At 27.9% G+C, this 26,154-nt stretch overlaps 1 protein-coding gene across 2 annotated transcripts; it reads right to left on the bottom strand.

Annotated features, from left to right (window-relative positions):
- Nucleotides 1-2,015: 2,015 nt before the first annotated feature.
- Nucleotides 2,016-26,154, bottom strand: LOC135923905 (dol-P-Man:Man(7)GlcNAc(2)-PP-Dol alpha-1,6-mannosyltransferase-like). 2 transcript variants are annotated; one of them, XM_065458905.1, is made up of 9 exons: nucleotides 25,999-26,154; nucleotides 25,828-25,960; nucleotides 25,613-25,786; nucleotides 12,660-12,941; nucleotides 12,514-12,617; nucleotides 11,984-12,441; nucleotides 10,604-10,854; nucleotides 10,359-10,434; nucleotides 2,016-2,545 (listed from the first exon to the last, which is right to left on the bottom strand). In XM_065458905.1, the coding sequence occupies exons 1-9, from the start codon at nucleotides 26,134-26,136 to the stop codon at nucleotides 2,161-2,163; spliced, it is 2,001 nt and encodes a 666-aa protein (XP_065314977.1). In that variant the 5' UTR covers nucleotides 26,137-26,154; the 3' UTR covers nucleotides 2,016-2,160. The 2 variants fall into 2 exon arrangements, with proteins under 2 accessions (XP_065314977.1, XP_065314978.1); XM_065458906.1 differs by having other exon boundaries at nucleotides 2,344-2,545; nucleotides 10,632-10,854.

The raw sequence follows: 26,154 nt of genomic DNA, 5'->3' as shown, positions 1-26,154 counted from the left end.
ATTAGTTTCCAAAATAACCTGTGCCGAAAGCATAAATTGTCAATCAACTCCGAGAGAAGTGGGGAAAGGAAAAGCAAGTACGAGAGTAGTCCCATTCCTCCTAACGATTACTGCTCTAGTTCAGCCCATGTCTAAGCATGTATTTTAGGTGTTCTTTAGATTTTTTTTGTTTTTGCTGAGTGCCAAAAAATCTGCAAATGAAAGATTGATCAAATCCATGTCCTTCATATATTTTACCAGGAGTTCTCTGCTTCCCATAATCTGGAGTCCATTTCATCGACGAAAATACCATATTTTCTTGTGAATGTCTTAATCGATGACCAAGTAATTCTAATCTCCTCAAAAAAATGAGTCAATTGATTTGTAGTATGTCGCAACTATTCCGGAGAGTTGAGTTTGTATTGGATGGGTAATTCGTACATAAAAATTAACGAACCGGACCTAGCAATTTTAATTTATTTACTTAGAAATAATATGAAGAAAAAACTTGTTTATTTTTATTTTAAGAACTGTATAGCCAAACGAAATAATTATTTTCCATCTTATAGAGAATTATGACCTGACCGAACATTTCGTAAAATTTTAACAGGCCAGTCCGGGTATAAAAACTGATATTTTTTTTTGAATTTCAAGCGAATATTTTAATAAATATTTGGAAATTACAATAGTTTTATTTCTTTGTATTAAGAACTGGCTAACTAAATACTAAATTCACAAAAAATTAAACAATTATTAAGGATATTATCCAATTATATGTGAAAAAGCGTATTCGCCCTCAGAGGTTGTAGGTACAACAGAGCTACGCTAGATACATTTAATTAGGTGTTAATAAAAAATTTCTGTAAAAAAATACGAGAAGCCTTTTATACGTTTGCGGGTAAACCGCACGTACTTCTACACAGAGTAGTCCAAGGATTATTATTTAAACGTCTGTAGGCTAAATTGAAAGGGAATGGGACAAATTAAGATGCGACACCCATAAACTAAAGCTATATTTAATAACATTATAGGAGAGGGAAGGCCGTTTTTATTTTAAATTACTATATATCTGTTAAATGATTGGATTCTGTTGATTGTAAATACTGAGCAAATAACTTTATGCATGTTGATGTAGTGTGATCTAGAAGAAAAAAACGTTTATCTATATAATTAATAACACTTGTTGAGTCTTCCAAAATTATTAAACTTAATTGAAAATAGATAAGAGTGAAGATAAAAGAGCCTTAATTGACATTGGGGAAAAATTATAAAGACATTTAAAATGTAATGGCCGGAAAATTTATACAAAAAAATTTGGAACAGAAAATTAGTAAAAAAAAAAAATTATCCTGATCGGGCGAGCCAGACAAAATTTAAATAGGCCGGGAAACTTATGCAAAAAATAAATCACAAAGGATTGAAACGGGCAGAGCCTTGCAGAACTATGTTCTATCTACATTAATTTTAATGTATGAGGTAGACATTTATTAACAAAATCTTTCTTATTTCTAGCCATTTAACCCAGATTACCTTTTTCATTGTCAATTTATTTACCCATCGCTTTGTAACAGTGTCCCTAAATAAGTGCACGTGTTTATCGGCTGATTATCCCCTCTCAGATACACATTGAAGTATATTTGAATAACTAGATTTTGACTTGGGGTAATAGCATTTTTAATTTTTATGTAAAATGTTGTACTATGTCTTCTCCAATTGAAAATATTTTATTTAAATTCTTAAATAAATTTATTAAAAAATTAATCATGATTTGTAGTAAAATATGATTTTTTTAAATCTAGTGAGGAGGGCCTAAAATTGATAAACTATTAATTATATTATAGGAAAAACATAAGACTTTTAATTTCTGAAAAATCGGATCATTTAATGAAATAATTGTCTCAACAATAATTCCTATAGAATCAAAAATCATAAAGATATATAGGAATTTCGGCTGTTTAAGAAAATATTTAATTTTTAGTACGTTATAGAGATAAAATAACGATCAGATAAATAATGAATATTTTTTGGCACTTCAATTCGAATAAATTTATTTCCTGACTTTAAAACAATATAAGATAAATGAATATTTAATTTTTGGTGAATATGTAAAATAAATCATTATAATCGAAGATTAAATAAATAACATCAAAATTCTAAATGTATTTATCCCGGTTCATATAATTATTTTACGAGTGCGGTATTAGCTAAAACCACGATTTTTGGTTGCAAAGGTAAAATAAAATTTTTTAACATGGCAATCTCATGCCTAAATTCGTGTGAAGAAGGCCAGGACAACGTGGGACTTTTCGTCATATGTTCAAGGAGCTTCATGATTATTTCTAAGACCTTGCTTATAATCAACGCAAATCCAGGTTGCAAATTCACACCATCAACGGTGAATAAGACTTTAAAATGTTGCATATCATTTTTAGTAAGGTTTGGTTCGTTTTCAGGATTTATCTGGCGTGTTTGGATAAATTTAGCGAGCAAGGTGGGTTCATTTTGCATTATCAGATATTCAAAAGAGGATATTTGTAGATCAGATATATTTTCCGTTTTAACGTACCTAAATAAGTAGCATTTTTAAGGTAAAAAGAAGGTTTACTTTGAATAATAGTAAAATTTAAAGAATATAAATCTAATAATGTGTACTATAGGTCCTATTCAAAAACGAATCGAATAATAAAGAATAAAATTGTTAATTATATTATTCGTTTAGAGGATACGGATAAAGAATTATTTAAATAATTTGATCGAATATTAAAATTATTATAGGAAAAATTATTAATGTTTTTAATAAAATTTAAATATATTAATCTGACAGGTGATGTGATTACCATGGTATACATCAATGACGAAGCGTCCATAGAAGCAAGGGAAGCATTGTTGTTTCCCTTTTTTGCTAAAAAATTCTTAAATAAAATTAATAGAGCCTTCTGAAAATTTTTTTATACCCAAAAAAGTTGTTTTAAAAAAAATATTATTCTTACTAAGAAAAATAATTAATATTATAATTGTTGAACACAATTTAAAGTCTTTTGATTTATATATTTTATAAATAATTTAAATTTTATATGATATATAATTCATTTTTAATTATAAAATAACATATATATATAAAAAGGATGAAAAATGAAAACGTTAAAATCAAATCAAAAGGCATGTTTAAAAAAATAAGCGTTGTTAACTTTATTATTGATGAAGAGGATGGTAGGAAGTCTTGCCGTGTATTAAAGGAAGTCAGAATTTATATTGGAGGGAAATGAGGGGACGCATTGCATCCTCATTTAAAAGGCCTAAAGTTTCTAAACCATTGGAGAAATCGTAGGAAATTAATAATTTGCCGATCCCCCTATTTAAATTGTCATGCCGCAAAAATCGGCCGCTGAAGACAGAAACAATGCTTAAAAAATAAATAATCTTGCTTATTAATGTCAACAAATGGAATCAGGCAACCTAGCCTAGGGGAATTTGGAGAAATGAAAGATTTGCCTATAAATCTATTCAGATTGTCATGCAGCAAAAAGCGGGCGCTGACTTTAAGACAAGGGAAACAATGTCTAGAAAATGGATTATTGCTTATTTAAACAGCACAAATGTCATCGGACGGAATAAGAGAACAGTCTACAGCCAATGGCAATTTATAACTCATCGTTCGTGGGTACATTTCCTTTTTCCTACTCGGGATCATGTCTAGCCATTGAAGCTTTTTATGGCTGGAAACGGGGTGGTCGGAACCTGTGTTAACTAAAGTAAGCCCCGAATCCAGAAATGGATTGATTAACTCGAAAGGCGAAGAAATCGAGTAATTAAAAGTTGACACTAAATGGCGGGGGGGCGATAATCAAAGTCCCATTTGGTAAGACGGCAAAGAGGCAAATGACTAATGAAAATCAGAAAACTTTACGAGTTTCACCTCCATTATCGTTTTTATTTAAGATTCTTTCCTTAGTGTAAAGAAATTAAGGCATCAATATTTTTACATTCTGACCCTATTTTTAATTCCATAAATTAATTCATTATAATGAATAATAGAAGAAAATGTCAAAACCTGCAAACTTGATAGATTAAGGTACTGATTTGCAGAAGGATGCCAAGACAATGAGCTTACCATAGCAGTGCATATATATGACCATTTCTTCAAAATACTGCTCACTTACCTCATCAATGCTTGAGAAACACAAAAGGCATTTATAGTGAATGTTTATTAGTTTTCAGGAACTGAATCTTTATTTTTTACGGTTCAGTTTGGCTACAGTTAAGTATTTAAAAATTCATAATGGTTACCGTTAGGTTACGGTTCTTAAGAAAATTTTTTTTTATAAAGGTTCGATTCAGCTAATTGTAAAGGTTATGCGGTTATAAAAAAAAAATTTAAGTATTTTTATTGAAGCAACACCATCGTATATGATTTACAATTCCGACTACGAAAGGTTTGCCGCGTTTCTGCGTAATTCAAGATGACAAATACCTTAATATCGATGTAGTTTATATGGAAACCGAACTCGCTCCCTTATCCCAAATAAGGAAATTCAAGTTCAAGTTAGTATACCACCAAGACGACAAGCGTCAAGATAGCCGAATTCCATGCAACAGTCCAAATAAGGAGGAAACGTACTCTCATTGGGTGGCTCGCGTTAGACATTTGAGTAAAAAATGCAAATTTCCAGGGCGAAAGGATCGAGAAACTAAGAAGCGTGACTTCATCAAAAGAAGTAAGACAAAGAAAGAAAGAAAGAAAGAAAGAAAGAAAGAAAGAAAGAAAGAAAGAAAGAAAGAAAGAAAGAAAGAAAGAAAGAAAGAAAGAAAGAAAGACACAGGTTAAGCAAGAGAGAGCATGGTTAAACGAGGCCTAAAACATCGGCATCAGGGTTGATGAACCAGAGCTTATTGAGGAAAAAATTATATCCAAGATAGAGGAGACACATATAAATGGTCAGATGCAAGCTGATACCGAGATAAAACAGTTTGAAAATGAGGAATACGCAGGACTCGCATAAAACAACTAATAATTTATGCCACGACGGTTATATAGGAGAGCAGTTAAGGAAACAGCATCCCCGTTACGACAATCGTTAAAACAATGGCTATGACAACCGCCACTATAATCAGCATGACAACCTTTACGACAACCACTACAATGTAAAAAATTATCCACGATAACCGCAGGTGTCACAATCAATACGGATTATCCATGTTACGATAGCCATATATTCAATATTCAAAACAGCAAGTTTCCCAAGATTATGTCTGAGATTCAATTATAACAATAGCTACACAACATGAACCAATTTTATAGCGATAGAATTCAAGCCCTCTATTCGAATCATAGAGGAGATTGAAGACAAAATGAAACACGAAAGAATATAATTTACTAGTTTAGATGTAAAAAACATGTAGGCCGACGACAATATTTATGATTCATAAGACATTATAAAAAAAATTAACAATGTACCCACAGAGATGCAAATCGATACTGGAACGTAATTTGCGATACTACAGATAACAGCTAAGGAATCAGGGATATCCATGTTTGAGAAAACTAACTTAAAACTATTGGCTTACGATTGTAATACAATTCAAATCATCGCCATATCACAAATTAGTGTATTTTATAAGGGTGAAGCTCAAGAAGAAGCATTAGTGGTGGACAATGACAAAAAGCTATTGTTAGGCCACTCACAGGCATAACGCTTTTTCAAAGGTTTTTACGAGAATAACGTCTGTGAAATGGAGCTCAGCATTGTTTATTAATAAAAATATTATATTATATAAAAAAATAACAATTCAACAAATTATTATCCTTTGTTTGGAAATAAAAAAAAAGCTAGTATTTGAAATCCTTCTGTTTGGAAATGACTTTAGGAAGATTTTTATTACATGCTTTTAAGAACATCATTTAAAAAAGTTGTTATAGGATAGAAGAATCTTTTGACGAATAAATATCAAAAAGGCTGACTTAGTATACAACTAAAGCGTAAAGCTGCCATAAAAACTCATATGAAACTAAGTTTAAGATAATAATGCAACATCAAAAATAATATAGTCCAAAAAATCTGCTTCAAGGAAAAGAAAGATTAAAGGGTGTCAAGATCATTAAATCATTTCAACTTTACATCTGCAAATGATAATCAACCAAATTAAATATATTACTTCACAAAATATCTTTTATCAAAGTTCCGAAATCACCCATACATCCTATTATTTAAAGAATAAATCATTTAAGTGACCTTATGCACAAATTCTGCAAAATAAGTTATGCGTAAAAAATATAATCTTTACACATAAGAAAGAATATGGAGAAAGTCAATAAAAATATAGACATCGCTTTATTTTTTGCTCAAATATCGAAATACACCAAATGCCACAATGGGCATCATGCCGAGCAAATTTTTTATTTAGTCGAACCCCACGAACAAAATGCGACTTGTTAAAACCGTTTGAAAAGAGTGAAAATAAAAATCCGATAACTATATCACATAATCGTACCATATATGAAGGTGATGAAATTTGGTATAAAAATAATAATGTGCATCGAACAGGCACAACAACATAACCCACATTTCAAACTAATAAGACCAACTGTAATTTTACAGGAAGGGAAGAGTAAGCAAGAAGGAACAAGTTATAAATAATACAACGCAGGAAAACCAAGACCTACTAGATTCAGGCAATTGCCCAAAAGTTTTTAAGACTACGTTATGTAAACGATGCACATCATTGGCAACACCATGAGACGCATATGAGAAGTAACGTAATCCATAATCGCTACTGTTGATGATCAAGGAATATATAATGACGTTCTATTAAAGAAGAGAATGTTGAGAATTTATTATTTAATTTTATTATTACCTAAGGTCATATTTCTATTTTATTTTAAAGTTAAATTGTTATTTTTAAATTAACTTTTATTAATTTCACACATTACTTTTCATCTTTGAAATAATTTAACCATATTTTTTGTTATATTTTGAGTGATCATTTCCAAATAAGATTTTGAGTTTGATTGTAATATATTTTTCCCGTAAAAATCAATTTGAAAAGAAGACAGATTCTAAAAAGAGCTATTAAATATAAAACAACGAAAGATATTATAAACTGTAATTTTTCAGAGAAATTCAGATCTCCCAAAAGATTTTAATTTTTTTATGTGTTATACAGAAATTTAAAAAATTTTAAATGCAGGAAGGTGCTATCCACAATAAACTCCAAAACTGGGCAAAAAATATCCATTCGAATTGACGGGTCTAAAAATCGACTAAACCAGCTCTGAGCACAAACCCAGAGTTCAGACTCAGGGTTCAGATGAATAATGTTATTCCAAATAGTTCAAATAAAAATTATATACCGAAAGTAAATATGCAGCTAAACGCAATGGTGTTTTCTGGGGGTTAGACTGAAAAGCCCTGCAAGCAACTCAGTTTCGGGTTAAAAAATTTTTATCGGGTCTACCTAGGATTTAAAAATACCAAAAAAACAGGATTAAAATGAGTTATTATGTTGGTTAGCCGAGCGATTATTTTCAGCTATAAGATACGACTTTTGCAACAGTATGAAAAATAACTTTGTTTTCTAAATAAAGAATTTTTCTGGGATCAGGATTAGTCTTAAATTTAAATATTTCCGAACTCAGAGCTAAAAGGAAAATGCTCTCGAACAAGATCCCAAATTTTTAGCGATTTAGAACCTATCCCTTAACATTTATTTTTAATATATTTCATTCTTTTAAAAAAAGATTAAATATAAAAATAAACGTAAATACTGAATTTAAATAATTTGTATTTTTTGTTTTAAATATTTGGGGCCATAAAATTATTATATTCGATTTATTTCATTTTTAAAATTACAGTTAAGTTGAAGAATTGAATAAAAAAAAAATTTTTTTTAAATTTTCTCTATACAGTGTTGTGATGATTTAATGAAACAAGTTGAAGATTAAATTAAAACCCATCCAGATAAAAATATTTTGTTTGCAAAAATAATTAAAATAAAACATTTGCTATTTATAAAAAAATTTAAAATAATCTTTTTTTTCTTTAAAATTTGATACAGAAGTTTTTTTAAAAATTAATTCTATCTATAAACTGGAAGACTTTTTGAATGAGTTAAAAAATACACAATTTCTTTTTGGGTAAAACTTAAGGTCAAATTATGATAATTTTTTAACTTATTTTTTCATTGTTTATTTTATTTTATATTAAATTTCTCTTTCTTATATTATAGTTTCGAAAATGACTTGTGAAATTTTTAATTAATGTATATTTATTTTTCAATTTGTATTGCACATAATATAACAAAAAATATCTATATTATATAATAATCTAGTGTAATTATCTATTAAATTAGTTGTTCAAAGGAATAGATCGGATTCCCTCTTCGATATATGGTATCGTATGTAAGTAGAAGGCTGTGTAATCATAATTATTGAAATTGAGCAAAAGGCTAGCAATTGCCTAGATTATATGAATTCTGTTAATTGGTTTGGGATATCAATATTCATTTTTCAAAATGCCAAAATTTTTTTTAAAGGAGTTTAGTTGCGGAGAATAAAATGAAAGATATTCTATATTTTAATAATTTTGAGTTATTATATGGGCACGATGAATAGTCGCATTATCATAATTATGAGTGAATTCAATGGCAAAATGGATGATAATTCATCCGGGTAAGTTTTAAATTTTATTCCTGTAAATGCCCCTTCTATAATCGTGTATTTTTTGAGACCATAATTTAAAAAAATAATAAAAGTTTAAAATTAATTGTCGCAAATTTAAAAAAGAATTATTAGAAGTTTTAATTACTTAAATTACCAGAAGATTATAAATATAATAATGTTTTTCTCAACATTTTCTTGCAAGTTTTTAAAAGTAAATGTGTTATTTTAATTAATTTACATTGAATCACATCACATTATTACATTTAATAATAATTATATTTTTTCTGAATCCTGAAATCAATAATTACAAAAATTTCATTCATTTTTGTATACGCCGCAAAATTCGCACTGTGAAAGAGGTAAAAAAAAATGTCTACTCTGAGGTAGAGTTCTGCAAATTCAATTTTTTTAGCCTGAGCCCATTTCAATTTATTATAAAACCCTATCTCAGTCATACCTATATTGATTTTTAGGCACTAACATCTTCCTATTCGCCCTGAGTCTGAAAATATTTTAATTTAAAAATTTTAATAAAAAGCATTTTAATTTTTGTATAAAAAATTTAATACTAATTATCACTTTTGATACGATTCGATAAATCACTTTTATTTCTAAATAAAGGATAAAATAGAGTTTTTCTGGGATGGCTGGAAATAAGCGCTAGATTAACAATCATATAAACTAATTTTTTGGCATAAACCCTAGGTGAACCCGATTAAAATTGTTTTAACCCGAAGCTTAGTTGCCTAGCAGGGTTTTACTATATAACCTCAGAAAAGACTTTTGGTAAATAATTTCTGTTTGAACTATTTGGAATAACATTATTCATCTATACCCGGAGTCTAAACCACGGGTATGTGGTCCGAGTTCAAATTAATAACACTAATGTCAAAAATAGGTGAGAATACTTGGATGTAATATTGGAGATAAGTAGGAATATGAATTGTGTAATTTCAGCTGATTTTCATTCAAAAGTTAACATTATATAATAGAACAATATTACGGTTAATGGTCTTTTCTATTATTAGGGATATACTGATAAAAATGTAGACAACAATAATTTAAATTAACATCGGTAACGAATCGGTTTTGATGTATAAATGGTTCAATGCAGGCGTTATTGAAATATTGCATAAATTTTGTTATGCTAATTCGAGGCACATGTGACTGGATTGGTATTTTTCTATTATAAATCAGACTGTTAATCGGTTAAAATTTTTTTTAATATATATATATATATATCAGAACTGCAGTTACCAATTGCACGGCCCGGCCTAGATTTGTAAGCCCAGCCAGGCCTTAGTTAAAAAACTTTCGATAAAATTTAGTTTTGAAATGATAAAGTGATATGTTATTCAATTATGCAACAATTTTTAACAAAATTTTATTTAATTTCATCCTATTATTTTATATATAATATATATATAGCAATTTGAAATATTAGGACTGACCCGAAATTATAAAAAAAGAAGGTATTTTTTTTAAAAAAATTTTAGACCTGGCTCGGATTTATTTTTTAATTAAGGGATATTATTTGCGAAATTGATTATAAAAAAAATTAGACCATATGATTAAACTATTGATAGAGGATTCGTAATTTAAAACTATGAATCGGAACAAAATGAGTTCAATTTGGGCTAACATTTTATAATTAATTTGCTGTCAAAATAATACATCTCATATATAAATTTTAAAATAGAAAAGAATATCAATTAAATTTTACTTCCAATGATGGTACAATTGTGAAAATTTAGATATGCCGTTCTGACAAGCGTACGTGTCCATGTATACCGTGTGATCTTATGATTTAATATTTAATTTATTATCATATTAAATAAATTACAGAATCTATTTCGAATTGTAAAATTAAAACAAAAATTTGAAAATAAATTAATATTCTTCAAAATTTTATAAAAAATATCTTGCTCCTAAATTAGAAAAAATATTAATAAATGTATTGTAAATGACTTTGATATATATCGATTTGACGAGAAACTTGTAATCTCATAAGGGCCTTGGCTCCTGGGTAATTATTGCGCGAGGCTTCAAGAAAAATGAGTGTTAGTATGACATTCACGTTCAAGTGAACCAAAACGGTTGTCGACTTAAAAAGCGAGGTAAAGTAAAAGGAGTAAGCAGGGTGCCGGTGTCGGTTATTATGATTATTAAAGTTATTGCTGCGCCCTTTCTGGTTGGCTGCGTGAAATCCCCAATTCCATCTAACCCATAATACATAGTAAAATATAGTTTTTCTTCCATAACTCGGTAATATACTTATTCTGATTTGTAAAACATTATTATTTAGGCCAGCGGGGGGGGGGGGGGGCTTAAAAAAATTTATTATATTAAAAATCTAAAATTAAAGAAATTCAAATTAGCAATAAAAGCTCCTAAGCCAATAGTTACAAGATTTAAATTATTTAAAAAATGGTTATACGATCTAAATGAATAAGACTGGACCTTACAGAAACCGGATTAAATATCATTTTGATATTTATTTTCATTCTTTCGTCTTTCACTTATTTTGAATATAACACATAAAATTAAGGTTCAGAGGTGTAGTGTATATTAGTATCCATATCAAATATAAAAATCTTATGAGGTGAGTGTAGGACGCTCTACCATGGGGAGATGGGAGGTATTACGCAGTTATTCATTAGCGATTGGGAAGGGGTGGGGGGGGGGGGGGTAGTTTGACTTTATGAGAATTTAAGATGTGGTATAAAAAAATTATACTAAAATTATTTCCTTTTTAAAATATTTATATAAATCCCTATCCTCCTTAAATTTTAAGAAATATTGGTTATAATTTATTTTTTCTTTTATTTTTGCTGAGCAATATGACGCAAACGAAATAGGTCTAACTGATTTATGTCCAAGAATATAAGGTTTGATAAAAATATTTAAAAATCCTAAATATTGATATTAAAAATAAAATCCTCAATGTTTACGTCAAGAACAACTCCAAAACTGTTGTATTCAAAATAAATATTTTTTAAGTCTATTGTTTTTGTATAGTTAAATTATATTATTTTATAATTTTCGTTTTATATAGGCAAATTTTAATTGTTGGTTGGTGATCATTAACTGGTTTTTACTAATTGTAAACTAAAAATTAATCCAGAGCATGCTTCTTATTCATTCTCATTATTTTATTAAAATAATTTTTATTTTACATAAAAAATATAATATAAAATTGATAAATTTAGATATATTTAATAAAATTTCCAAGTTCGGGCCGGGCCTAATTTTGCAGATCTCTAATTCCTGTGTCGTTGATAGGGGTAGGGGGGAGGGGGTTAGAGAGTTTTATTTAAATCAGTTAATAGGGAGTATATCAAAACTTACAATGAATGGCATCCATGGGCTGCAAGCACATTGAGTAATGGTACGACGTAAAAAACAAACCGCAATTCTTTATGGGGCAAAAGTGAATAAATAGCGAGGTAAAGTATCGACGGGATAAAAAAAATTTCGATCAATTTTGAAGCTATTTTCACTTCATTTTTCGATGATTTGTAAGACGACTTTGATTGATCAATGGAATCATGATAAACGTTAGAATGATGGCCCCCATAAAATTTCGAATGCTTATTGAAGTATATGTAGTTGTTGCAATTATTTTTGGAGTTATAATGATTAAAGTTAGAATTATTATAGTTGTTCGAATTTGAATTAGTTGAATTTCGGTTTTTGAAAAGTTTCAAGGCATTTAAACGGTATATCATAGGTGAAAGCACAAAAAATAAAGAGGATAAGAGACATCTAGGAATGGCAGAATAAAAATACCACCCATAGGGGAGAGTCTACATTTTAAGAATTATATTTAATGATATTTTTTCAATTTCAGAATATAATATGTATATGTAAAAACTTACACCCCAATTTGAGCTTTTGTTCATATAGGTGTTGTACCAAAGAACATACCCTTCCGGCCACACCCAGCTTTGCCAAAAATAAGAGTCTATTAATAGAGTCAACGCTACAAGAAGGAATGAGATAAATTATATTAAAAAATTGTTACCTAATGATAATATTGATGATAGGATACCAGCTTTTAAAATTTGTAGAATAATATTTTTGGTTTGAGATGTTTTATATTTGTTCTTGTTATAATTATTGTTAACATTATTTATGTTGTTATTAAAAAAATAAAAATCACGCTTTGAAGCATGAAATATAGACATAATAGTCAAAATTGAGATAAGTATGATTAATTCTGAACGAAATACGATAATCAGGAAACATGATATACTAATAAATATAGGTATATTATCTTCAAGCCAATAAGAAAATGCCCATAAAACTTTATAAATATTTTTTTTAAAGATAAAATTAAATGTGTTATATTTGAAATATTTATTGGTATATATTTCTTCTCTGGAGTAATCATTGCAAAGTTGTTAACATTATCAGATTAAAATTTCATCATATCTCAAACAATTTATCATATTATTTTCCAAATTTGGTCAAATTACAAGTCTTAATATCAACTAGCTTTTAATAAATATACAACTATTTATTTTATTCTTTTTAATAAATTATATTAAAAAAGATTAAAATAAGATAAATTTTTTTGATTATAAATATTAACAATAACATATCATATCTATATTTTATAAAATATATATTTAAAAGAAGAAAAAAAATATACATATTTAATAGTGTTCCTAAAGTAACTAGTTACAAGTAATTTTTCTAAAAAATAACTGTAACTAGTTATATTTTTTGAAATGTAACTGCCAAAACTAGTTACTTTAAAAATATATAGTTACTTTTAAAAATATATAGTTACTTTTAAAAATATATATGAATAATTCTAAATAATATATTCCAGAAATTAATTTTATTTTTAAAATGTTTTTTTTTAAAATAATATAACTATTGATTAAAATTATAATAATATCTATATTCTATGTAAAAATATATAATTAACCCTTTGACGTCACACGATTTGTTTTGACATCATGTAATATAATTAAATATTTTAAATTTATAAAAGCCTATAGATTTAATTTAACATCATATGATATAAATATAATAAAAATACTTTCGCATTTTCTTAAAATTAATAACGTATATTTTTTTATTTTTAAATTTGAACCAATAATATTTTCATAATTTTTTTTTTCCATTTTACTGAATTTTATGATTTTATAACGACAATAAAACATATTCTGTGGAAAATATATATTATTCCTAAAATTCTTATTAATTATTAAAGGTAAGAGTATAATATTATGATCAATTATTTTATTAAAAATGACTATGCTCTTTTTTATATCAACTCAAAGTGCATGATGCCAAAATAAGTCAATGGGATTTTAGAATACAACTTTTAAATATTTTTTTTCGTTTTATATTTATAATGGTTTTCTATAGTTATAATTAAATTTTACATAAAATGTATTCTAAATCCAATCAGACCATACCATTTTCGAATTTGGTGTTCATAAGACCTATATCTTCTGACTTATATTATAATTTTACATTTATTATATTTTTTAAAATGATTCTTATATAATTTATAGATGCTAAATAATTTATTAATAGTGGAGGGAGATATTTCGGAAGCTGATATCGATGAATCAGATCATGAGGAATTTAATTTGAATACTATCTACGATGATACCCCATCAACTTCATCAACTCCAATATCTAATAATCTTCAAATCGAGATAGAGAAATTAATAATAACATTATCATTCAAAATAATATGAAATGGAGAGTAGGTGATATACATCAATTGGACACAAATTATGCTATTAAATTTTCCACTTCAACCAATATATTAACTCCGTATCAATACTCCAAATTATTTATTTCAAAAATATACTAAATAATATATGTGAACAGTAATTTATACAGTTTTCAGCAAATAAATCGATCGCTAAATCTAGATATAAATGAATTAGAACAATTTATAGGCACACATCTTTTTTCTTCTTTGGTCAAAGTTCCTTCATAAAGACAGTATTGGTCTGCAGAATTAGCGTTCCCTCAAATTACGGAAACTATGTCTCGAACCAGGTTACAAATATTGCGAAAATATTTACATTTTAATGATAATTCTCAACTTATCCCAAGAAATCAAGATGGATATGATAAATGTTTTAAAATTAGGTCATTTATTAAAGAGATTCAAAATAATATGCAAAAATTAGAGATGGAGGAAAGAGTATGTGTTGATGAATTAATCATCCCGTTCAAAGGGCGGAATTCTTTAAAACAATATATAAAATCGAAGCCTCACAAATGGGGTATCAAAATTTTTGCATTAGCTGGATCCTCCGGTATTGTATATGATTTTAAGATTTATGCGGGAAAGCAAACTAATCCAACACACTCAGAATTAGGGATAAGTGGTGATATAGTCCTTCAATTGGCTAAAAATATCCCGAAATTTCAAAATCATAAACTCTTTTGCGAAGAATATATTGAAGTTCCAAGACCAAATGTATTAAAAATATATAATGAAGGTATGGGAGGAGTCGATTTACACAATATGCCTGTTGAATGCTATAGAGTAGATATCAAAGGAAAAGAATTATTTTTTATCTCATAGATATGTGTGTAGTAAATTCATGGCTTTTGTATAAACGGCAAATATGCCATGAAAAGGAGAATAAAATCATGAAACTTATACAATTTAAAACACATATTGTTAAAGCATTGTTATCGGCAGGAAAAACTAGTAGAAGAAAATCAGGGAGACCTTTAAATAAACCGATTTAAAAAAAATTTCTTCTATCATGGCTCCTATATCAGATATGATAACATAGGTCATTGGCCAGATTCCTGCAAAACTAGGCAAAGGTGCAAGTTATGCATAAATGCATACTCAAGAACAAAATGTGGAAAATGTAATATATATTTATGTTTTAATCAATTTAGAAATTGTTTTCGACATTTTCATAATAAATAAATATTTGTATTTTTTTATTACACAAAAGCTTGATGATTTGATTTGGCATCATCATTTTTTTTAACTGTATATTTAAAAATAAAAGTTGAAATAAATATTAGGCATCTATGGAGTGTATAAATGAATATTATAAAAAAAAAAATTTTTTTTTAATTAATAAAAAGTTGGGCGTCAAAGGGTTAAAAGAAGGGAAATTAAAATAAATTACGTATCTAAGTTTGGTCGGCGGGGTTTAATGATCCATGTATAGATATACATTTGGAATGACAAATTTTAATTGATATTCTTTGCAGGGATGTGAACCCTTCGACATAAAAAAAAGGGTCCAGGTCCGGGTACATAAAAATAATGACTCAAAATAAAAAAAATTTATTCATTTATTATTATACTTCAATATATACATATTCATAATTTACATTATATTTTAAATATTTTATTCAATCTCACAATAAATTAGACAATATATTTTAAAGATAAAAATCCATGTTCTACGCTTACCAAAAATAGATAGTTATCTTTATAATACATATATTATTGTACTTGTGTGACCGGTACAGCCAAGACGATTCTAGACAAGATATAATTCTGAATATATTGAAGAATTTTCTTACCAGAATTTTAAAATATTTGTATCCTTATTTATTCTCTTAACTTCTGAGAACTTTTCTACTAAAGATGTAATAGGCATTTTTTTGATCCTCCTTTCTATCTGATGATAAATTAATTTTTTTTTCTACCTAAAAGAAAATTTCAAGATCATCAATGTTGCTATCATTATTATTATCACTACAACCAATAGGTATTGTCGTAGCCTCCAATAATTGTAAATAATGGAGTTTTGCTTATGCCATAAATCCTTAAGATGGTCTTTAGCCATTTGTTTTTGCTCAATACTCAATAAAACTTGATATCGGGCTAAATATATAGAAGAATATAACATGCAAATATTGTTGCTCTCGAATTTTCATGTTTTCTAATATTTCGCATAAAAAGGACTGTAAATTTTTCTAAATCTAATCGGCATCTAATCCATATGCCTTAAAATCAAATAAACATAATTGTTCTGATTGTCTTAATATTGTTAAAGGAACTAATACACTAGTAAGGTCCTTTATTTGGCACCAATCATCTTCCGACAAAATGACTTCACATGATGCTCCTATAATAAAATCATTACAGAAATCTTTCAAACTCAATCATCGTTCTAGCTTCATACAAATTGAAGACCAAGTGTTGTGAATTATCATTTAAATTAAAATATTATTACTTATACTACAAAATAATTCACTTTCAAAATAATCAACAAATTTCTATAATATAACATATTAATAAATTTACATAATAAAATATTATTGCACTAGAAATAATTTATGATATCAATCTCTAAATATAATGGAAGTCCAGGAAGAAAATTGAAAGAAAACGCGAAGATAAAATAAATGATTCCACAAAAAAAGTTAATAAAATTTAAAAAAATTTATATTATTTTTTAAAAAAATATTTTATTTAAAAAATTTTTTATGACACCTAGAACCCTTGAACCCTCTATTTTTAAAAAGGGTCCGGGTACAGCTAAAATACGAGGGTTCAAGGTCCGGGTTAGGGTTCACATTTCTGGGTAGAAGCCTTTTTTGGATCACCTGTGATTAAACGTTTTGCCCTATTGTTTTGAATAATTTTAGGGCTTGGGGTCCAAATAATCCACAGGTGACTGAGACTACCGGAACAAACAAAAGATTATTAAGGTGGCTATATTTATTTGTTTTTGTAATTTCAGCTTTCGTAATAGTTAAAATAAAAAGATCTGGCAAAACGATCTACAAATGTATAATCCCAAGCGAGGGGTATACCTTGGTTCCAAGGGACTCGCGTTATTCCATCAGGACTGAAGCCAGTAAGTTCCAGAGTAGAAGGAATATTTGCGGATTTCAAGATCTCATTGATGGCATAGTGCCTGGATAATTTGCCTTTTGAAAAACGACAGTATGGGAGGTTATAGATATGAGTTTCACAAGGGACACATGATGTCGGCATTACGATTTCAACGAAGACATATAGCTATTCTAAGTTCTTCGTTGGTTAATAAACAAGCCTAAATTAGAATTAGGTATAGTTTCTAACCATTTGTAGCCAAGTTGACATATGGCTGAGGCTGGAATTATTTGATCCAGCAAAAGAGTCGTATTGTTGTCATTCTATATACTCGGGGTTAGGTTTAAGGGGTGAAAGAGCGATGGAGATTTTCTTTGAACAGCTTTGAAGTGGAAGCATTCAACGCAATGCTGTATCAATGGTAAATTCCAGTCTCTTTGTTTTAAATTTGGATATGAGCGGCTTGGAGAATCTTAGATTCAGGCTAAGGAGTGCAGTTATAGTTTTTCGCTTATATTCTCTTTATTGATTAAAACTTATTGATGAATTAATAAGTACTAATTAGGCATTACATATTAGCGCACTCATATGAGCAAAAGCACTAAAGAGTACTAAATTCGCACTAATTATTGAAATAACCCCCAGAGGTTTAATGCTGCCATATGATGGGGATTCGATAGTATCCAAGTCTCCAAGTGTGTATGTATGGAAATTAACAAATGAGGATAGAAAGGCTAAAATGCTTAAGGATATGGGGGAATGGATACCTATACCACCTAGCTTTGGTGGAAGGGAAGCTTGCATACTGAAGAGCGAAGAGAATTTGTAAAATAGATTCAAGAGTATTTTTATAATGAACCTCAAGGTCTAATAATATTTCAAGGAACATGAAAATTGTTGATAAACGAAAGGCATGTAAAATTTTAGGAAAGAATAAAAAATATTTAAATAAATAAAAAGCCTGCTGAGCAGGTAAATTTTAAAATATTTTTCATAATATTAAATTTGACAAAAAATTCATCTCTAAAATGAAATATAGCACTTTCACCTCGAATGGTTGAACCTAGGTGGGTAAAGCTAGTTTTGTCCACTACAATAAAATTTTCAAATGGGCAGTCCGACTCAAGAGTGTAATAATTTATAATTTTGTTTAAATGTCTGATTGGATTCACAAAGGATAGCAACAATAAAATTTCCCGTCCAAATAGATTTTCTTTTCTTAAATTGTTACATTGATGGGTTTCATAATTTTGTAACCAAATTCAATTAATAAACCTATTTTTTAATATTATATTTTTTTTTACCTATTTAGCATAATATGCCATATTCCTCAAGTTGCTGGTAATATTTATGGAATTTTATATAAATGTATTTTTTTTTAAATTTTACTAAATTAGATTATAAAACTTAGTATAAGGAATGAAAAAGACTTAGATTATTTTAGAATTGAATAATTTTTGAATAAACTACTAAATTAGTAATCATTATTTACTAATAAGAAAAAATTTCAGGCCCGGCCGAGATTTTTTAAAAATATATATTTATTTTTGATTTTTATCGCTAATAATGGCGATTTCAAATATTTGGTTTAAAAATATACGGCCAGGCCCGGATATTTTTTTAAAAAAAAATTTCATACGTCCCGGCCTGTGTAACCCGGGCTGGGCCTGCAGGTCTTTAATAAATATATTCTATTTTTCGATATTTTTTTTCAGTTTAATTATTTATTTTTTTTATAAATAAATTGTATATTTTTTCAAATAATTGATTATTATATCCCCTATTTATATTAAATAAATGCGTTTAGTAAATAAATAATGCGTTTATGAATGATGTATAACTTATTATGTAACTAGTTACTTTTGAAATATAACGGTAAGTAACTGTAACTAGTTATAAAAAGGTAACTTCTAATAACCTAATATTTAAGCTAGATCGCCGAGGCTTAATGACCCACAAATGTTATTTTGAAAAAATAAAAATTTAATAAACTTTAAGTATTCTTAATTTCTTATTTCACCAGTTTGTTTACATTAGTTGTTGCAATAATGCAACATAGAAACATTATTAAGTAGAAATTGGAAAAAATTTAAATTTTATTATTTTTATGAATTTTCTTAATAATCATAATTTTGGTATAAGAGATGATTAAAATTTTAAATAATCCAAATTAGATTGAACCTCGATATATACTGTCACACTTGAACTGATAACCTTTTTGTTTAGGCAATAAATATGTCAGTCAATTCTAAAAAGAATTCAATAAAATTTTATAGAATGAGAGAGGGTAGATTATCAATGTTTTTTGCAAATTTCATCTAATTCTACCAACAGGATCAAAGTTATGTGCATTCAAGTTGGACTAACAAAATTCGAACTTTCCAAATTTCAATTCGACAGATCGATGGTAATTCCTTTATTTTCTATTCCTTGTAATCTAATAAAATCTTTTATATAAATATTGGTTATTTTACGCTCTCTCTCCACATTATTACCTAAATTTGGGACAGAGAAAAAAGAGATAAAATGATACTTAAAAATAAAATATTCTAAATAGTGTATCTTTACATTTAGTTTGATTGAATATTACCTAAAATAATGATTAGTTAATTAATAATTTGAATTATATTTTATTAGAAATATTTTCTAAAGATCGAAAAAATGGAAATATAAGTAAATGATGAATGTGATATATTGTTATAGCACACAATTTTTAAATATTTTTATTTTTATAGATAATAATGACGATTTAAAATATTTGGCCCGGGAATTTAATAAAAATATTTTTTTAGGTCTGGCTGGCATTTAAAAAAAAAATAGGGCCCACCGTTTAGCCAGGTCGGGTTTAAGACCGAGCCTGCATGTCTCTGATAAAAATTAAAATATATTTTAAAATGATAGTGTCAATAATAATATATCACATTCATTCATTTCTGATATTTCCATTTCAAAACCATTTTATCGATCATTAAAAAATATTTAACAAGTTTTTAAAATAATGGTAAAATATTTTATAAGCTATTACTAATTATCAATATTTTTAGGTAAAATTATAGTTATTTCACTATTTTTTTGCTACTAAATGAGAAATAATCTTAATCTATCATTTTAAAATAAAGAAGTTAATTTTTAAGATAATTAGATATTGAATGATTCCATATTTGCTGAAAAACAAACCGTAAAATGCTGAAATATTTCTTTTATAAATCCAAATAAAATAATTTACTTTAAAACATTTTTTTATGAATCGGGTTCGTAAGAAAAAATATTTTTACAGCCTGGCTGTGGCATAAATTTTTTTAAATAAACCTAGGTCGCATAAATTTTTTCTAGAAAATATCCAGGTCAGGCCTGAAATTTAACCAAAACTGGGCCGAAATTCTTTTTGGGAAATAATATGAACCAGGCCTTCCGAAATTGTTTTATTTACAAATACGGACTGGGTCGAGCATTTGGTACCTCTGCAGGACACTGATGTAAATATTAATATAACTGATCAACTATAGTGTATATTAAATCAAATTTATTAATTAATTTTTTCAAATAATTTATCATTAAGCCTTTGTCTTTTCCGGGCATTTATTATTGTACCAAAATTAAATAATCCTTCAAATGGAACTGATGAAGTATTATATTTTAGTAAGATTTATTCAATCGAATTTTTACGATCTTTATTTGTATTAAATTTCGGAAATATCTTTTCACTAAAAGAAAAATAATCATCTTGGTTATCAGGTAATCAAATGATATTGTAGTTAGGTTACGTACTACCATTTTTATTGTCTGATTCAATCCATAATTCATAAAATATGTATATGCTAATTGAAATAATTGGAGAAGTAACCGTAGGAAGTTCAACCGTCCGGGAGGGGGGAGGATCGCTGAGTTCGATGGTCCGAGATTTTCGGATAGGGTGACAGGGGGAACAGACTTTGCGGACATTTTGGTCATTGTACTAAACACTACAAAAAAATAAAAGGAGTAGTGCTATCGGTATTTCTTTATAAGGGTCTTTTACATAACCGTGACGGCTACCGCCGCACTGCAGTATCAATGCCCACCTAAGTTAAATTGAGAAATAACGAACAACATTAGCGGCACCACAAGATTAGGGGCATACGCCGCATTGTAAGATTAGTGCGGATTTAAAACTTTGGTTAACTAAAAAAATATAAGGAATGGCATTCGTCGCACAGCAGGATTAGAGCGGTTTTAATTCCTAAATTAATTTGATAAATAACGGCATACGCCGCACCGCAGGATTAGTGTGGATTTAGATTTACCTAATCGGAGGTCGTCAAGGTCGATCATATATGGGGTAAGTAAAAAAATTAGTCGCAAATAATTTATTAATTTAAGTAAAACAAATATTTTGTCAAAAAATTAATTCTCTGGTTACATAATTTCATTTAGGATTTTGATTTGTAAAATTTGATTTTTGGTAAAGTCATTAGGTATTGAGTTCGGGGAGTCATTTTTATTTTTATAATTTTATGTTTTAGTTTAATCGCGTTAACAATTTATCTTTAGATTTATAAAAGATCATCATTGTAAAATGCGATAATTTATAATTTCTATAAATGTATTTTTATCTTATGATTTAAAATTTGAGGTATGAGTAGGTGCTTTATAATTGTAAAAGAAGATATTTTTAGATTGTTAACACTAAATATATTTAAAATATTATTTATAAAAAATTTATAATTAACTTTAATGAGAATATTTTTACAAATTGTAGAGTCAAACATTAGTAAACAATTAACAAAACTAACACAGAAACGATACATAGTACATAACACTAGAAATGTATTTTTATCTTATAATTTAAAATTTGAGGCATGAATAGGTGCATTATAATTGTAAAAGAAGATATTTTTAGATTGCTAATTTTTAATAATTTTTTAAATTATTTTCCCTAATTTTTTAATTGATATTTTTTTTGATTAAAAAATTGTAAAAAAATTAGAAAATAAAATTTTGTCTCCATTTTTAGTTATTTTCATTTTGCTGATAGAGTAATAAGCGGCCAGCGTGATGGTTGGTGCCGTGACCAAACCGTCAATTAGTGGAAGTTAGCGAAGAATTAAAAACAAGAGACCGTGTGGAAGTAGTAGCGAGGAATTGAAAACAAGAAACCGTCAATTAATGGAAGTAGTAGCGAGGAATTGAAAATAAGTAACCGTCAATCAGTGGAATTAGTAGCAAAGATTTGAAGAGATCATCAATTAGTGGAAGTAGTAGCAAAGATTTAAAAACAAGTAACCGTCAATTGTTATAGGGAGAGTGAAAAAGTAGCGAAAGTGTTATATACTGTTGTATCGTTTCTGTGTTAGTTTTGCTAATTGTTTCCTATTGTTTGACGCTACAAGTTGTGAAAATATTCTTCTTAGTGAAGTTAATTATAAATTTTTTATAAATATATTGCAAAATATTTTAAATATATTTAATATTAAAATTATTTAGAGATAAAATTTTTAGAAATTTTTTTTTTGGAAATTAAATATTTTGAAAATTGTAAATGAAGAGTTTTAAAATAACAAAATATGTGGAAGTACAGTATAATAAACTGGGAGCAGTGGTAGTGTTGCTAATTTAGTTGGGAAGTCTATACTTCGGAAGGAGGGAGCGCAAAAACAGGAGTATTAGGATACGTGGACAGACGCTGTTGATTGAAGGACACAATGGGGAAGAGGATAGATATGGAAGAGTAACGTGCCTGTACAGGAGATATTGCATGGATGGGCGAGTAATGGAGATTTGAAGATGAGCGAATACAGGAGATATTGCATGGATGGGCGAGTAATGAAGATTTGAAGATGAGCGAAAAGGGGAAAAGATGTGAAGATAGAAAAATGGAGATGTATCGAGGTCGTGGAGAATCAAAAGGGAAGCGAAATTGTAAATTTTTTAATTGATATTTTTTTTATAAAATTGCAAAAAAATTAGAAAATAAAATTTTGTCTCCATTTTTAGTTATTTTCGTTTTGCTTTGTTAAAAATATTCCTGACCCCTCAAGACCTAGACCTGCCCACTTAGAATACTAATTATGGTTACAGTCATATAATGGAATTACCTTTTAATTGATGCCCATATCAATATTTTGTGTAGTTAAAAATATTTCTGACCCCTCAAGACCTAGACCCACCCATTTAGAATAATAATTATGATAACAGTCAAAATATAATTAAAACACCTTTTATTTGACGCCCATATCAATATTTTGTGTTGTTAAAAATATTCCTGACCCCTCAAGTCCTAGACCCACCCATTTAGAATAAATATGATTACGGTCAAGATATAATTAAAACTCCTTTTATTTGAATATTAATGTTTTGGATAAAAATATTCCAGACCACCCAAGCCCTACATTAGCCTATCAAGAGGGAATACTTGTTCACCTAATGAATAAATCTTATATATTTCCTAAGTTCAACAAAAAAATAATAAATGGGTTTTCGTGCTGGGTCTGGACTCCAGGTCTGAACCATGAGTCTGTGCTCAGGGTTAGTTATCAGTAGGGGTGTACCGATACCACTTTTTGGAGGCCGATCCAATCAGATCCGATATTCCAGATATTTAATTGATATCGGCCGATAACCGATCCGATATCATATCTAATTTTGTATTCTGTAAAGATACCGGTTTTAATTTTTAATATTCTTTTTATTAGTACAACATCTATAATTTTACTATACCATAACATATGTCATTTAAATATATTATAATGATCAGTTATAGTTTATATTCAATTCAATTGCAATTATTTATATAATAAGTAATAACATTAATCTATTTACATAATTAGTAATAAACAAATATATTGAAATTTGAAATTAATATATAAAATTAATTTATCGAAGATTTCTTTTTAGAAATACCAAAATTTCCAATTTATCAGAGATTGGTCTGCGGTGATGGGGACTGTTAATCTAGTATCACTAAAAACAGATTCTGAAGAGATTAATGAACACTTTTTTAAACAGAATGCGAAAAAAATAACTATATTGCAGAATGTTTATTAACTAATTATTACTATTAAAATAATTAAACATAAAAATATATTTCGATTTTATTTATAAAAAAAAAGGATTTTTAGATATAACTTTTTTTAAATTTTGTTAAAAGCGCCATTTTATATCAGATCGGAAAATTTTATAATATTTACCGATAACCGATATTTTAAAATGGGCGAAATATCGGCCCGATCCGATCCGATATAAAATATCGGTACATCCCTAGTTATCAGAGCAGGTCTGAGCACAAAATTGGGTTGTAAATTTTATGACCATGCAAATTGACAACAGTAAATCTGGGCCTGCAAATTTTTCTTTTAAAAAAATCTGGGTTGGGTCAGGCTTGAAATATAAAACCCAGGCAGAACAAGGCAAAAAATTTTTTTTTTAAATCCAGGCCTAGCCATATAAATGGTATTTCTGTAGGTCTGATATAAAAAAAATTTGAAATAAATAAATATATAAATTTGTATTTATTTTAATTACCATTTTATGTAATATATTCCTAAATAATAATAGACTTGGGCTATTTTTTCATAAATCATTATATATAGGTTTTAAGTTTTAGAGCTAATTACGAAGGTTTAAACTTACACATTTCTACACCCTCAATGGAAGTACAATTTAAAAATTTTTTTTATGATAATAAGAAAATAGGCAAAAAAATTTCAACTTCACATCTAAATCAAAACAAATATAACCTAGAAAAAAACTATAAGTTTGGAAATCTTAAAATTGGCTCATGGCATATTTTTTAAGTCAGCTCAAGTAAGCCAATTTTTAAAGCTTATCTATTTGTAGTTTTATAAAATAAACTTATATATCTCAATCTACAGTCAATAGTTTAGGTTAAATCCAAATCTTAGCTTAGTTAGGCCTATCTGGACCTGCCTGAACTGAACCCAACATTATTGTGGAGTCAAGAACTCTGCAAGATTCTAACATTTTTTAAAAATTATATTTCATAAAAAATTGCCATAAAAATATGAATGAGCAAAAAGTGATCCCAAAAGAACAAAGTATGAAATTAGGCTGATGTGTCAGTGCTTGAGTCAAAAAATTTGGTCAATCCGGTCAGTCAATTAGGTTAGGTTGGTCCTGATATATTTTTTGACCTCAACCCTAAAACCCACTCTAATAACAAGTCTAAATATTTAAATATTTACATATAATTAAGGCAAATGTATTTGGTAAGGTGCGACTAGCATAAAACATAATATGAAATTGAGTGCTTGATATAATTAATGTCCATCTTGCTATGGAATGCCCAAATTTTTTATAAATTGATTTATAAAATCGATAAAATCCAGACATAACAAAGAGTCCTAATATAGCTCTAACTAAAGTTAAAGTTTAAAAAATATTAAGGTATATTATGTACCTAAATATAAAGAATAAATTTTAGAGATGTCTAAAATTTTCATAATATTTACAACAGGAAAGGCAACCGCAGATATAATTAACGGGCCAATAAATGTTCTAGGAACAACACCTGGAAATTCCAAATGGTCAAACTAAATAAAAATTTAATAAATAATCTTATAAATATTACATCTTCCAATGATGTGCCATACAATATATCATAAGTCGCTTGTAAATTAAAACTTTCCTCAACTTTGTTGTAAGGACAATAAAACAAATGAATAAGCAAAATTAAGCAGAGATATATCATAATATTTATGTCTTCCATTTTCAAGAATCATCTGCT

Source organism: Gordionus sp. m RMFG-2023, chromosome 2, assembly GCF_954871325.1.
Source record: "Gordionus sp. m RMFG-2023 chromosome 2, tfGorSpeb1-WG-v2, whole genome shotgun sequence".
Lineage (NCBI taxonomy): Eukaryota > Metazoa > Nematomorpha > Gordioida > Chordodea > Parachordodidae > Gordionus > Gordionus sp. m RMFG-2023.
This window is presented reverse-complemented; position numbering and strand designations above follow the sequence as displayed.